The 14,509-nt window shown below is 38.2% G+C and overlaps 1 protein-coding gene across 1 annotated transcript in view; it reads left to right on the forward strand.

Annotated features, from left to right (window-relative positions):
* TBC1D5 (TBC1 domain family member 5) overlaps positions 1-14,509 on the forward strand; it is a gene marked incomplete at its 3' end in the record, with an annotated part of 285,960 nt that overhangs the window by 233,293 nt on the left and 38,158 nt on the right. The window contains exons 16-17 of the mRNA XM_080339712.1: positions 2,056-2,324; positions 11,279-11,442. Coding sequence (XP_080195838.1) covers positions 2,056-2,324; positions 11,279-11,442 — 433 coding nt within the window. The remainder of the gene's footprint in view (positions 1-2,055; positions 2,325-11,278; positions 11,443-14,509) is intronic.

Consider the following 14,509-nt stretch of genomic DNA (forward strand, 5'->3'; position numbering starts at 1 on the left):
CAGTCTTGGTGATTAGTTTCAGTAGACCGAGGGAAAATAATACGCCAAGTATAGTCAAGTTTAGATTCTGAATCTCAACCAAGTTATTATGGTATGACCCCTGAAATCAGTGATATTATTAGATTCATTGCAAAGTGTTGATAACTGATTGATACCTGCTAAGCAAACATTTGGCATTTCTTCTTCCACCTTTAAAGCTACGATCTTCGTTTCCTTTCTAGAATGGAGAAGACATTAAACAAAAGGATCTGTGCTGACTGTTCTGATGCCGCATATATGTGATGGAATAGAAAAAAAATCTTTATGTTCCTTACATGTCTCTGCAGTATCTTAGGGAACTGATTAATGACTGAAACTACTAGATAGTAGCAGAATAAAATTTAATAGTAATATACATTTTACCACATCCTCTTCTTTTAAAATCTTTAGGACATATTCAGTTTGCTTTTGAAACAATTAGGGACTCCTGTAATAATACTTTCTAGTTCTGAAGATGGTGAATTACAGTGACTTTGTCAGTCATTCTGAGGTGGCTGCAGAAAGACTTTTTGCGTTACCAGCAGCAGTCAATGTGGAGACACAGAAACATTCTGTAATCATTATTCAGCAATCATACCTTTCCAGCAGCACTTTGTGCCGGTGTCTGCCCTGCTGTTCCTCCTAAAAAATGCTACGTACTGTATTTCTTCATCACCCGTGTATGGCAGAAGGGCCCCATACAGCTCGGGGCTATATCTTGCAAGCATGCAGGCTCATATACTTTCTTCTGCTTTCTCTCATTTTAACTGTATCTATTCTGAGTCTAAACAACTCAGCTGTTGTTATTTTCTGGATGTGTTCTATATGTGTGCATGTATTTGTATTATGTATTCTAAAAAAAACCATATCTGGAGAAAAATAGGGAAATGATATGAAAAGCAAATTAAAAATTACTTTTCTAGGTGCCTGAACAAGTTACAAGCCACCTATATTAATTCATAATTCATAATTTGTAATTTATTTTTAAACATCTCCAAAACATTGCAAAACTATTTTTTTTTTCCTCAGTACAATGATTGTATTGGTTTTAATTACATGTATTTTTTCAAATTGTTTAGAGGCAGCTATTTATATCCCTGAAGTACAGATCACTAAAATAAAACCTCAGGAGTAGAAAGTTCTCTGTGATTGTGATATTTTTCTGTGAAGGGTATTTCAAGTATTAATTATATAAAACAGGAAAATATTGTGTGAACAAATAGGAATGGCTTTGCTGATTATGTGAACACTTCTACTGGGAATTAGAAGCTTCTTTGCCTCTTTATTTTAGACAGATTAAATGGTTCGACAATTGCCTCGTTCTTAATGTTGCATGTAACTGAAGTGAATTAAATAGCCACTGTAGTTAAAAATGAAAAGGAACAATGATAAGGATCGTGATCCGGTATATGTGTTATATCCTGAAGCCATTCTTCAGTCAAAATCACTTTAGAAATCAGGATTCCCATTAAAAAGTACTTGGCTTGAAATGGCTGGGCTGGGCAGAAGGTGAAGTAAAAGCGAGACATCTAGCTCTGCCAGCCTGAAAGTAAAGTCTAGTGTTAGTTTTGCTTGTTGAAAGAAATGTTTGGGTTTGAGTTATTCTAAACATTTGATATAATTTAATCTAGCAAAAGTAAATATTAAAGCCGTCTTTGAATAAGTAGTGCCAAAAGTCAGTTTTATAAAGTTTTCGATGCTTCAGAGCCTGGATTGCATTTTGTCACTCCTTTTTTTTTTTCATTTAAAAAGCCAAATTAAGAAAATTTGAACAAACTTGATTGCTTGGGGTTAGCCTTCATTTTTCAAGAAGAAAGGGCCAAAACCATTTGTGTACTCCTGGTTGGGAAAAACTCGCACCACATGCAGTCGCTGTGTTTCCTGTGTGTATTCCACTATAACCGTGCCAGGACACCTTCTCTGTAAAGTTCAAATCTTGCTTTTTTTTCCTCCCATTTTCGGAGAAAAATGCGTGCGTCGCTGTACCCGTCCAAGCCATTGGCAAAGGTGTGATGATCTCTCCTCTTCCTTTTCCAGCGCCAGCGCTAAGGCTGCCCCACTCAACATTAACAAGGTCTCCAACAGTTTGCTGAATTTTGGCCGAAAACTCATTGCTCCGGCCATGGCTTCAGGGGGGGCGGCGGGTGCTCCCGCTGGCGGGGGCGGCTGTGCTCCCCACCCCATGCCCGGCAGGAGCACGGTGGAACCCCCCCAGCACCAGCACCACCAGCACCACCACCACCAGCACCAGGTCCAGCAGCAGAGGATGATGAAGTCTGAAAGCATGCCGGTTCAGCTGGGCAAAGGTAAAGGTGGGACGTGTGGCACAATCCAGATACGCAGCTTCTCTCAGAATCATAGAATAATCTCAGAAATGGCTCCAGCAAGGGGTTTACAGTGCAAACGTGAAACTGAAATGTAGTGAATCCTTAGTGCTAATATTGTTTGGAACAATGGAAGTAAAATTAGGCGTGGAACAAAATCACTTCCACAATTTTGGAGAGGCTCTTTTGCTTGCTTTTTAAAAAAGCTTTCCATAGTTCCCATATCACATTATTCTTTTTTTACCTTTTTGTTGAAAAGTAGTCCTTGGTTATTTTCTTTCCCTGCTTAATATAAAAAACACGTACAATTTGAAGCAACTTCTATAGATGGGATCAGTTGTAGCTTAATTTTTATCTAGATGGTCAAGAACAACCCTATTTACACTTGTATGTGCCAGCTAACATGTTGCATCATCCAGAAATGCACCTGACACTTTCCAAACAGGTATCAGGATAAAAAGTTGTATGTTGGTCATTGTCATATACAAGCTGCGCACATATCTCTCTATCAACGGGAACATGGAGATTTGGGAAAGTTATGAAGAAATCATGCAAATTTATGATGTAGGTCACAAACCATTTTCGTGGTAAGAGGAAACAAAACATACTGCAACACTTCCGTACCTGCAGCTTCCTCTCATCCTATTCTGTCTATCCGTATTTGGTACAACACTTGCAGAAGTAATTTAAAGGCAACAAAATGTAGATATATAATACTTTTTTTAATCCATTGAGTTGAGAGTGAGTTTTGTTTTACATATTAGTGCCATGCTTCTTGTTCCTGACCTGTACTGTTATCACTATCTGCCTGTAGTTGGACAGAAATTTCAAATGACAGCAGCTACCTACAGTTGCAAGTGCCATAATTTATATTTTTTAAAGAGAAACCCAAAATGGCAAAGGAAATATAAAGTATCATAGAGGCTGCCCAGTGAATTCTCTCTAAGTAAGTTTAAATGTAGGAATAGCTTAGGAAAAAAAAAAAATAATAAAATTTATAAAAAGCCTATTTGCTATGACACTGTGGCAGAGACAGGCTGAAAAGACCCTTTTGGAGCATGCTGCAGATAACTTTGTATCAGCATCTCTGGGGACTGAGGGCACTCTCATGCAGCTCTGAGAAGTTGTGGGTACTTCTATCCCAGGCATCCAGGCATTAGGATTTAGGATTTATCCATACCCTGAGAAGGTCTTATTTCAGTCCTTCGGTTTGTGCTGAACTTTTAAAGTGCCTTTTTACCTCCTGCACTGCTTTTTTTTTTCCCCCCCAAACTCTGGATTCTTCTCTAGGTTTTGAGTATCTAAAACCTACTTGGCATCGTCTGTTACTATAAGGCTCCCAGGTTACTAATTAGCTGGCACTAATTGTCTTAAGTTCCTGTTCTTCACTGTGTTTTCAGCTCTCCTCAGCCTCCAGCAGCTTGGTTGTTTAGCTGAGGTAGGCAGAGGCTCAGATTTAGCATTTAAATTGATAGGCATTTGCACTTCCAGTTGATCTAACACTCACACATGCTCAGTTGGACACTATACCAGACCAAAATGCTGTAAATATGAAAGGCATCAAGGCATAAAAGAAGTTATCAATTTTTTTTCATGTTGTATTAGTCCTTTTAGGTTTTGAATGCTCAATGCTGATAATTTAAATTAATATGTAGAGGATGATAAGTTTGAAGAGATTAAATTAATTGCCTGATTGCCTTTTTTTTTTTTAATTAAATGTGAAGTCCTTTGGTGACAAGGTATCTTGTAGGACTGGCAAGATGATCGTATCCCGGCTTCATCATCTGTGTTAGGGCAGAGTTCCTGTACACAAACCAGCAGCAGTAACGGGTGCCATTCGTGCTCCCACCTCCAGGGGTAGCTTGTGCTGTGCTCTAGAGGAGGGATGACTGGTTTCTACAATCAATAGCAATTCTTTCTCACTCTGAAGTCTTGGTACTTGCTGAATTTCTTTAAGAAAAGAAAGAATAATATAATTTAGATAATGTAAACAGAAAAACAGCTGACTAATATTGGTTTAAAAAAGGAAAGACAATTCCAGATGAGTGTTCAACATTACAAATCACAGTTGAACAAAGCATCCAGACACTTATTTAGAAATTCAGTTCCTCCTAATAATATATTAATCACATTCAGCCTGTCCTTGCCTCAGAAGAAGATTGGGTATCATTACTGATCAGTTATGCAAGGTAGCCTGCTAATAGAAAAGGGATTAAAATATTCACTTGATCCTACACAATGAAGGAATCCATTGGAACAAAAGTTGAATTCAAATCTCGAGTTCATTGGATTGTCAATTGAGTTTGTTGTCTTGAAAGAGAGAAATATTGATAATAAAAAAAAGAAAAAAAGAAAAAAAACAAGAAAAAAACACAGAATTGTAGCACCTTGTGTTCCAGTAGATTCTTGAGCGTTCAGAAACTGGATACTCTTTGATTACCAAAAAGCAGTGTGTTACCAGAAAAAAAAGCATTTGTCTTTCACTCGTAGTACCAGATACAGCTTTTCTTCTAGGTCATTTCACACTGAAGCCCAAAAAGCTTTTGATTTTAATGTTGCTTTATCACAAGGACACGTTAGAGGACCAGTTTGAAGATGAAGTTCTGCCAAAACTGTGATCAGCTATTTAAAGAGTTTCCAGACTACTGTTTGTTTTATGAGTTGATACTTTTGCAGTAGTTGTTGTAACATGAACAGAATTTCCATAGTCACCGAATATGCCCTAAAGAAATTATCTCCATATTTAGAATTATTTATGAACTATGTCTAGAAAATGAGTATGCTTTTTCAGAAGGAAAAAGTAGTTGTCCTTACTGATAGCAGAACTGAATAAAAGTGAAAGAAATAAAATGCTAACAAATGCTTTTTCCCTTTAAAAAATAAGTATATATATTCTTCAAGAAATTATGAAGTTTTATTGACAGTGATGCTCCCAAACTAACAAAATGATACCGTCAGTGTGAAATATAAGAAACAAAATGGTTTTGATCGTGTATGTTAGTTCAGATTTTAATATAACCAGTCTTGAAAACACTTGTTTTTTGCTCGTGTCTGAATGCAGCACATAATGCACCGATTATTAAAACTCCCCATTTCTTTCCCCCTGCTCTTACAACACCGTTTGTGTTCAAAGCAGGGTCTTCCAGCTAGAAACCCCAAAGCTCTTCCCTTGGGTGGATTGCATTGGTTTGGGGCAACCCTCTAACGCTGTGGTTCCTTCCCCAGGCGAGGCAGCTGCCGGCAGCAATGGGGGGCTGCCGGGCCCCCCACAGCACCCCCCTGCCCTCGCAGGTACGGCTGCCCTCGGGCTTTCCGTGCCCATTGCCCTCCCCCTGGCCACCCCCGCGGGTTTTTCCATGCGTGGCATCTCCATTCCCCATCCTGGTCCATCCACCGAGTGGCACTGTTGGGTAGAGAGAGAAAACAGCCGCTCCACTCCATCACTCCCTGGCTGTGCTGTGTGTGGCCCTCCGGTTGCATCTGTCTTCGTTAAAAATGTGTGTTTGCCTTGTACTTCGTAGCCCATTTCACGCTATCTCATGTGGGGCAATTGGACCATCCATGTCTCTTGGTTGTGTTACTTCCCTGTTGCTATATTCAAGGCAAGTATTTTGAGCTGAACATCTGCTTTAAGGCACTTGACTGAATAGGAGCTTACCTGCCTTGGTCTGAAATAATAAGCGTACAGATTTGTGTGATGAGACGGTTTGAATACATTTTAAAAGTGCTGGAAGCCTTTGTTCCAGTCTCAGTGCAGGAGAAAAAAGGAAACTAATTTATCTGAAGTTTAAAAGTTTTATAAAACTCACACCATGTGTTTTGCAGATTTTCATACTCTGTGTCCCGACCATTGCAAATACAGAGTAATAGATGAGCAGATCTAAATGGTTTTGAATTATAGATCATGCCTTACTTCTGTACTTCTTAGTATCTTAGTCCTTGCTCTCTTTATAACACTGAAAGCTATTCTTTTCCTTTGTAGGGGCCAAACAGAATGAGCCATCAGGTTTTTATGTGTTTCGTGCATCTTCCTCTGATTTTTCATATATTTTAGTAGTGACCTCCAAAGCTCATGGTTATCTCCCTTATAACTTAACTCAAACTTGGTAAAACCTGCAGCTTGCTTTTCTTTCCTTGTAAGTCTTCTCCACTCTCACCATCCTCTTTTACTTTATTATAAATCCTCATTATCAGTCATGTTACATTTAAACTTTCCAGCTTCTTTTCAAGACAGTTCAATGTCTCCACTCTCTGCCCTGCCAACAATACCAACAGTTCGGTCGCTTTTCCCACTATCATATCCATGTATTTCCAAATGGTTTTGATACAGCACATTTGTAACCCAGCAATCATTAGCAGCAGGCAAGTAGTGATCAGTTAGATGCCAACAGAGGTAACGCTGCTCATTTTCACCACAGAAGGTGATGTATTTTTTGTGTATTAAATGCTGTGCCTTGTTACTAGGAACTATTTATGCATTTTAGTGTGCATATATATATTGTTTTGAAACATCCTACTCAGTAATGTGCTCTGACTACTGCTCAAGTCAGGGATCTTTAGCTGTTTGTTCTGTGTGCCTCAGAAGCATCTATTGGGTTTCTGTGTTTGGGGTTTCTTCAGCGTGTTTCATGTGGGCTTTAGGACCTCCTGGTATACATTTAGAAGGTCAGAGATTAGGTTTCTCTAATCTTCTTTCAAGGAGGCATAATGTATTTATCTGAGATTGATAGAATGAGCAGAGGAAAATGAGGTTTGATTCAGTGATGTTCTCGGGTTGCTGATTAAGCTGCTAAAGAAGGAGATGAGTTTGGCTAGTTATTAACTATAGTTTATTGCATCACTTTATACAATTTGATTGTACATGGAGGGCAAGGGGGGTAAGAGTTCTCTTTTTTTTTTTTTCCTGAGGAATAATCCAAAATTAGAAACTCTGTCGAATAACCTTCTTGTTAAGCTGTTGAGTGAGAACGTACCACACTGGTTATTGAAAAAGATGCAGAATCAGTGAGATACACACAGAGAAAATACAAATGACATTTTGTGCAATCCTCCCGAGAGCTTGAAATCTCTGTGTTGGCGCTACAGTGTTATGTCCAAAGTTACGTGAGGGTTCTTAATGCCACAGAAATCGGTGCGCACAAAATACATCTGAAAGGCTTCAAGAGCATCACGGTAACTTCAGTTAACTGTTCTCGTAGCAGCTTCACTCAACTTCTGTGCCGGGAAGATGACAGGTGGCTTTTTTGTTACATTAGGCAAGACATGATTGGTGTGACTTGTCCTTCAGCATTCTTGTTATGTCCAGTTGTAAAAATGATGACTTCTCTGGAAATTGGAAGAGCCTGTTACAGTCGAAGAACTCTATGACTTGCAACACACTGTTAATTATACATAAATGCTGTTTTTTCTGTCTTGCTTAATTCTTAATCACATCCCCAAATAATTCATGTCACAGTGCTGTTCACAGGGCTGGAGTCAGAGTAAAAATTCAGTGTTTCCTGATAATAATTTTCTCAGATTTGCTTATTCATGCATTAGGATCAGGTGCCTCCCAAGCTTTCTTCTTACCAGGGTATCAAACATACAAAACCAGCATTTTTATCACTTCTGTTTTACTGCATCTCTATCTTTGCTTCATTACATCTTCCATTGCTTTTATCTTCATTATGTTGTATAGGCCATGAGAACCAAATTAGTCAAAGCTCTTGGTGTTATTTAAGCAAATTCCCTTTTAGAATAATTGTATCATTCTGTCCACAAAATCCCAGCTATACATATTTCTTCTCTTGCTTGGTTATGCTAGTTGCATATTCCATTCATCAGAACAGTGATCCATCTTTGGAACTGTAGCTGCTTAGTAAGCAAAGTGGTGGTCATAAGGATGGTTCTCTGTCTTTTCAGTTTCCTATTATATTTTGGACTTTTTTTTTTTTCCTTAGAGCTGAAAGACAGATGTAGAAAAAAATATCCTTAAAATGGATTTTTCCATCATTTTACAAAGCTATATTATTTCATGTGCCTAGTTACCTGAAATATATTTAGTGTCCCTCTCTTAATGTTATTGATGAAATTTTACCACATATCTGCGTCCTTGCAGATGAAGTGGGTTAAGTGCAGGCCATGCAGTGGAGGTATGTGAAAAACATACAGTGCTTCCTGTTTGACTCTTTTTTTAGTCTTGAGCCCATGTGAAAATATCTTCTTATTATTTGGATGGGAAAGAGGACCCATTTAGTCTGATTTATACATAATAAAATACTCTTTCATTGTACTTCATTCTGTCCACCAAATAGACATTTTTATGTTTAGCATCTATATTGACTGCTCTGGCTTAGCTGCGTGAATTTCTTTTGTAAATACTTGATTTGCTAAAATGTGTAATTTCATGTGTTCCAAAACTATTTTAAGTTTTACCTACTGAAAAACCACACTTTCATTGTAAATTGCCGCTACGAAATGCATGAAAAGTCTCCTTCTTACATAAAGGCAACTGTATGGATAATGGTGTTGCCAAGTGACATGACTTTATTCTGAAATTAGAAATCTTCTGAAATCTTCCTTGTCAATGAATTATGGCTGATGTTTGCCAGGCAGTGTTTTCTCCTTTTCTACCACTGGAGTTATTTACGGAATCTGAGATTCATGTTCACTTGGTTAATGTGTATCTCATTTCTCTATAAAATGTGAAGACAAAAATTAAGTGAAATCTACAGCTGTCGTTCAGACTAAGTGGTAGGTGATAAAGGACGAGAGGGGGGCCAGGAAGAAACAGAAAAATGAAATTGAATGAGGTTGGTGGGAAGAAAAGAATATAAAAAGGAAAAAGTCGGAATAAAGAAGATGCAGAGGCAGAAGTGGCAACGTGGAGGGGTCTGCAGAAGAGTAGGAGGTTGCAGACAAAGAAAAGTCCTCAGGTCTATGAGAAGCAGGACATAAAATGTGAGAGCCAAGAGTAAAATCAGGCAGGAGAGAATGAAGGAGAACGTGGGAAGCAGTTTATATGCCATTTTTCTTCCTGAAAATGCTGAGATTATTTAACACAGATCCTTTCTTGGGTTGTGTCCTTTTTGGTCTGTTTTTTCACATGCGATGTTTTTTCTTTGTTAGTTCAGTCTCTTTGCATTTAAGTCTTCTTGCTAAGAGGACATTTTTAATAGATCTATATTTATTTCCTTAAGAGAACGTGAATTGCTAGTTTCATGTGGCTGCGGCTGTGCAATAAATATATGCTGCGTAGGTCAAGCACCATGGAGAACTTGGCTTGGGCTTTGTCCCCACCCGGCAGGTGGCCAAGCGCGGCACCACTGACTGCCACAGCGCTTCCAGGACAGCTACTGGTCTAGATCTTAAACAACTGAATTAAGTTAAGGTGCTTCTGCGTGAGTAGGTTTTGCTAGTTGTTTCCTTTTGTTTAAAATATTTGAGCTCAACAGAGCTGGTCTCCTTCTGTATCTAAATCTAAATTTCTTTCTGTGTTTTTTCTGCAGCTTTTTCTGCCTCTATTTTCTTTCATTTCTCTGTCTTTTAGTTTTTACTCCTCTAGAAACCTGTATCATAGGGAAGACCACAGTGCACAATGAAGGGGAGGCTGACCCATTGCACAAAAGGAGTTAGTTTCGTATTTTCAGAATTGGTAGCGCATCCACAATGACAAAACACGAACTACATTGTAAGGCCTGTCGAATAATATGTGGCATATCTGGGAGTAAAACTGGCATAGAGAGTGGGAGCAGCTCAGAGTAAAGAAGGATGAACCACTGGCATCAGCGAGGGACGTGGTTTCAAATACGATCACAATCTTGCAGGGGAGATGAAGCTGCACCTGTGACATCTGAATGTTTTTGTTTCAGAGGATCTTTCTTGATGCCATAGATGGTAGCAGGAAAAGCACAACGGAAGCACGGGAAAGGAAGAAGGGAGAAAATCAACAGACTCATCAGAATAGCCAGCAAAACAAGAAAAAGGAAGAATTCTAGAGCCTTAGTTTTATGTGCTATTATATTTTTCAGAATGGACAATTCTAGAATTGCATCATGTCACACTGGATTGACTTCCTCATAGACCTCACTGAAGTGTTTTTTAAAAGTAGTATCTGTCCTAAGGAAAGCTGACATATTGTTTTTTCTTCTGGAGCTATTCAAAATAAAATTTTAAATTAAATATTTCAAAACACTTTGTGGGTCTTGACTGGAACAAATGGCTGCCGGACTGCATACAGTGTCATGGTGAAACAGCCCAGGCATCTACCCAGATGTCTTCGCTAAGACAGTGGACATCACTAGATTCTTATGAAAAGCTGCCTGAAATATCAATAAGTAAATACTGAGTAGTCTTCATCAAAATATCTGTTAGGTGAAGATTTGACGCATGAGAACTTACGTTCTTTCCAAAACCTACCTTGCTTTTTCCTGTTGTAAGTCGAGATATCATCATCTAGATGTTCAATGTCCAGCTCATTACTGGAATCTAACGTTGTTGTTCTTAGCTTCCTTTGCCAAGTTTTATTTTCAGTTTGTCAAGAGAAATAGGGTTTCCATTGTAGTGTAGATTATACTAGATTTTTTTTTTTTCTTATAAGATGGCACTTTTGCTCATTATGGCACACAGGGAAGAGAAGGTCCTCAGTCTATGGATATAACAGACTATATATACTGATACAGTATTTTTATATAAGTGTATATATATAGTTTAGCATATATATATACACTATATGGTGTGTGTTTGTATATGTATCTGTATATACACTAAGTTTTTCTGGTTTTCCATGTATGTCAGAATAGTCCTTCAGTCTCACAGTGCATGCTGACGTACTTCGACATTTCATTTTCTGTTGATCTATCTGTAAATCTCGGTGAATGACAAGACAAATAAGTATTTACAGAGAAAAGAAACTGCCTGTTGGTTAATTCCTGTATTACTCTATTCTTGCTCTACAGGCCAAAATTCTAAAAACATCAGCTCATCCCCAAGCATAGAAAGCTTGCCTGGAGGACGTGAATTTACAGGATCTCCACCGTTATCTGCATCAAAAAAGGATTCGTTTTTCAGTACAATCTCCCGCTCCCGTTCCCAAAGCAAAACCATGAGCAGAAAAGAATCGGTGAGTTCTTTAAGTTTTAGAGCTATTTTAATGTCACACCGCATTAACTGTTAGAGCCAATCGTTTCTTCCATTCATTAAGCACTTGCAGTTGAAAATGTTTCCCTAAGCACACATTAAGGGCAAAAGCAGAAATACGCTATTTCAACTGTTTCTGTCTCCATTATGGCTTCCATCCCATAATCCTACCTGAAGTGAAACCGTGAAAGCGCCCTCTAAGAAGGAGAAGTTCTGTAAGTTGCTTTGTTAGACTTTTGGTGTAATCCTGCAGTTAATAAACAGTTCAGTGGGGAGCACAAATGCTCAGCAGATCCAAACATGTCCATCTGTTGTCCCTGAAATTCCTTAATACGTCAGAGGTTTCCCAGTGTCTGTAGCATCTGTAGTCTGCAGTCACAGTTCTATTTCTCGCACAGCCCTGACCTTCCATTTGGCCACAAGATACTATTATTTAAGCAGATTGTTTTCATCCCAGAAAATCGGCTCATACCATGGGTGTGCTCCAAAGAAATTCTCATCCCATCAAATATCTTTTAAGAGCACTACTTTGGTAAACCTCATATGCCATGGAGCAGGAGGTCTCTTCTTTATTTTATATACACGTATCCCATTGTCTTTCTGTTAATTAATAACCAGCTATATAGTAGTTGTGAAAAGCTGTATTTTTTGTAACATGAAGACATAGTAGTTCTCTTATTCCATTTTCACAAATGTATGCTCATTGAAGTTCCTATTGATTACAATAAATAGGAATTGTAATAGCAGTATTTCTGTATAACAGAATTCTTCAGATGCTCAGAGGTAAATAGTATGCAGAAGTTTAATCTGAACATTTCAGCATTTTTGTCCGTAAACAGCGGAATCTTTATTAAGTCACATCATATTTTAAATTTGACGTTTAAAATGTCCTAATGAAATGCACAACTTTGTTCAGTTTTTGTTCACTGAAAGAGAGGGTTTAATCTTTGTTCCACATGCTTTAATGTTGCCTAAAGAAAAGCTGTTTTCTGTGGTTAGTCAAACTGAAGCTATAATTTTGGTTTGTGTTCATTTAAGACATATTGAATGGAATCAAATTTAAAGCTAAAATTGAATTAAATTTAAAGCTAAAACAACAACTTAATATCACTCTGCTTGTCTTGAGTTGAAGAAAAATAAATATACCAATACTGAATTTTTATGTGGTTTAACAAGATCTAAATCCAGCTTTTGTTTTCAGTTACTGTTCAGGTCAGAATTTGGGTATTTTGCACTAGGAGAGTATAAGAATAATTCCACCGTAGTTCTCTAATAGGACACTTAGGAGAATTTTCCATTATAGTCTTCATACTCAGTAAGAATCCATTAACAATTAACATTTTTTTCAGGTAAATAGCTTCCCAAATTTGTGGTAATTTATTAAATTTCTTTCCAGTATTTTGGACAAAGAAGTATTCATTGGAGTGGATTTGTAGTCCTTATGATAATTTTCAGTAGACTGGTAATCACAATAAGCTAAGCAGAGCGTAAATTTTCAAAAGAATTCTTTGACTGTGATATATACTTCATATTGTAGCATTTTATGATTAAGCAGTTAGAAAGTGGTTTAGGCTGCCAAGATCTGTTTCATTACATTCAGTTTTTGACTGACCTTTAACACTGGGAAAAGGAATTTGTAGCAGCTGCAAGAGGCAAAGGTTTCTTAGAATCTCTTTTCTGTTCCTCAAGACGATGTTTGGTTTTTGTTTTCCTGTGGATTTCATGATACCTGGTTTTCCATGTAGGGAAGAAAATCCCTAAGAGTTCATCCTGAGACTCCAAAATAGTTGCATCAGAATACTCCAGTCTCGTAGTTGCTTCATTTACAGCTGTTTTCTGGAGGCAAAAGACAACTTGAAAAAAAAAATCAGTTCACATCTTTGTTTTATTTGTAAAACCAAACTGGTTTATATTTTTACGTTTGTCTCTAATAATTATACAGATTTTATTGTTAAGTATTGGGAAAAATACCTTTGTTGGAACATGGCCATGCATCAATCACTTTATGGAAAGGTGCTTTTAAAATCGGTCATTCTTGGTGTGATGGATGAAAGACAATCTATTTCCCCGTCATCTTTGTGCTTCTAATTAATGCCCTTCCCAAGCAAAGTGGAAATGAAATACGGATGTAAAAATATGTCCTTCAACAAGAAGTAAAAAATATATATCTATATATTTTCACAGACCAGAGGACATTACCATAATGCTGTCATGGGATGAACAGAAATGTCATCACCACAGGTGGCACCTGTAGCATTGTGTCCAGTGCTGGGTTCCCGGGGAGACATGGACATACTGGAGAGAGTCCAAGAAAGGGCCACGGAGATGATTAAGAGACTGGAGAATCTCTCCTGTGAGGAGAGACTGAGGGCTGAGACTGTTCAGCCTGGAGTAGAGAAAGCTCATGGGGATCTTGTCAAAGTCTTTAAGTATCTGAATGGACAGTATAAAGAAGACACAGCCAGATTCTTCTCAGTGTTGTCCAGTGGCAGGTCCAGAGGCAATGGGCACAAACTGCAACACAGCAGGATCTGTCTGAACATTTGGAAACACTTTTTCACTGTGAGGGTCACTGAGCATGGGCACAGGTTGCCCAAAGAGGTTGCGGAGTCTCCATCCTTGGTGGTATTCATAAGCTGCCTGGACACAATCCTGGGCAACTGGCTGTAGATGATTCATATTGAGCAGGGGTTGGACAAGACCTCCAGAAGCACCTTCCAACCTCAACCACTCTGTGATTCTGTGACAGGATAAACTGCCATGGTACTTGTCTAAATGCTTTCTCTCCTAAAGCCTGTCCAACAATCTGGACTTTCTCTGGGACAGTTGTAATCAAAGTTGGTAGTTAACTTGATTCATTGCCACCAGGAATAGGATGTGTCCGTTTCGCATATTACGGACTTCTTAAGGTAGTAACATTTGCGTTATATTTAGTCTTCTAGTTCTTTTTTTTTCCTCTCACATACAAAGATCAATGGAATGACTTTTCTCTGGTGTTGTGAGAAACAGATGTCCCCTTTTTTATTTAGTTAAGGAAGTGAATCTATAGC

This window comes from Nesoenas mayeri, assembly GCF_963082525.1.
Source record: "Nesoenas mayeri genome assembly, chromosome: 2".
Classification (NCBI taxonomy): Eukaryota; Metazoa; Chordata; class Aves; order Columbiformes; family Columbidae; genus Nesoenas; species Nesoenas mayeri.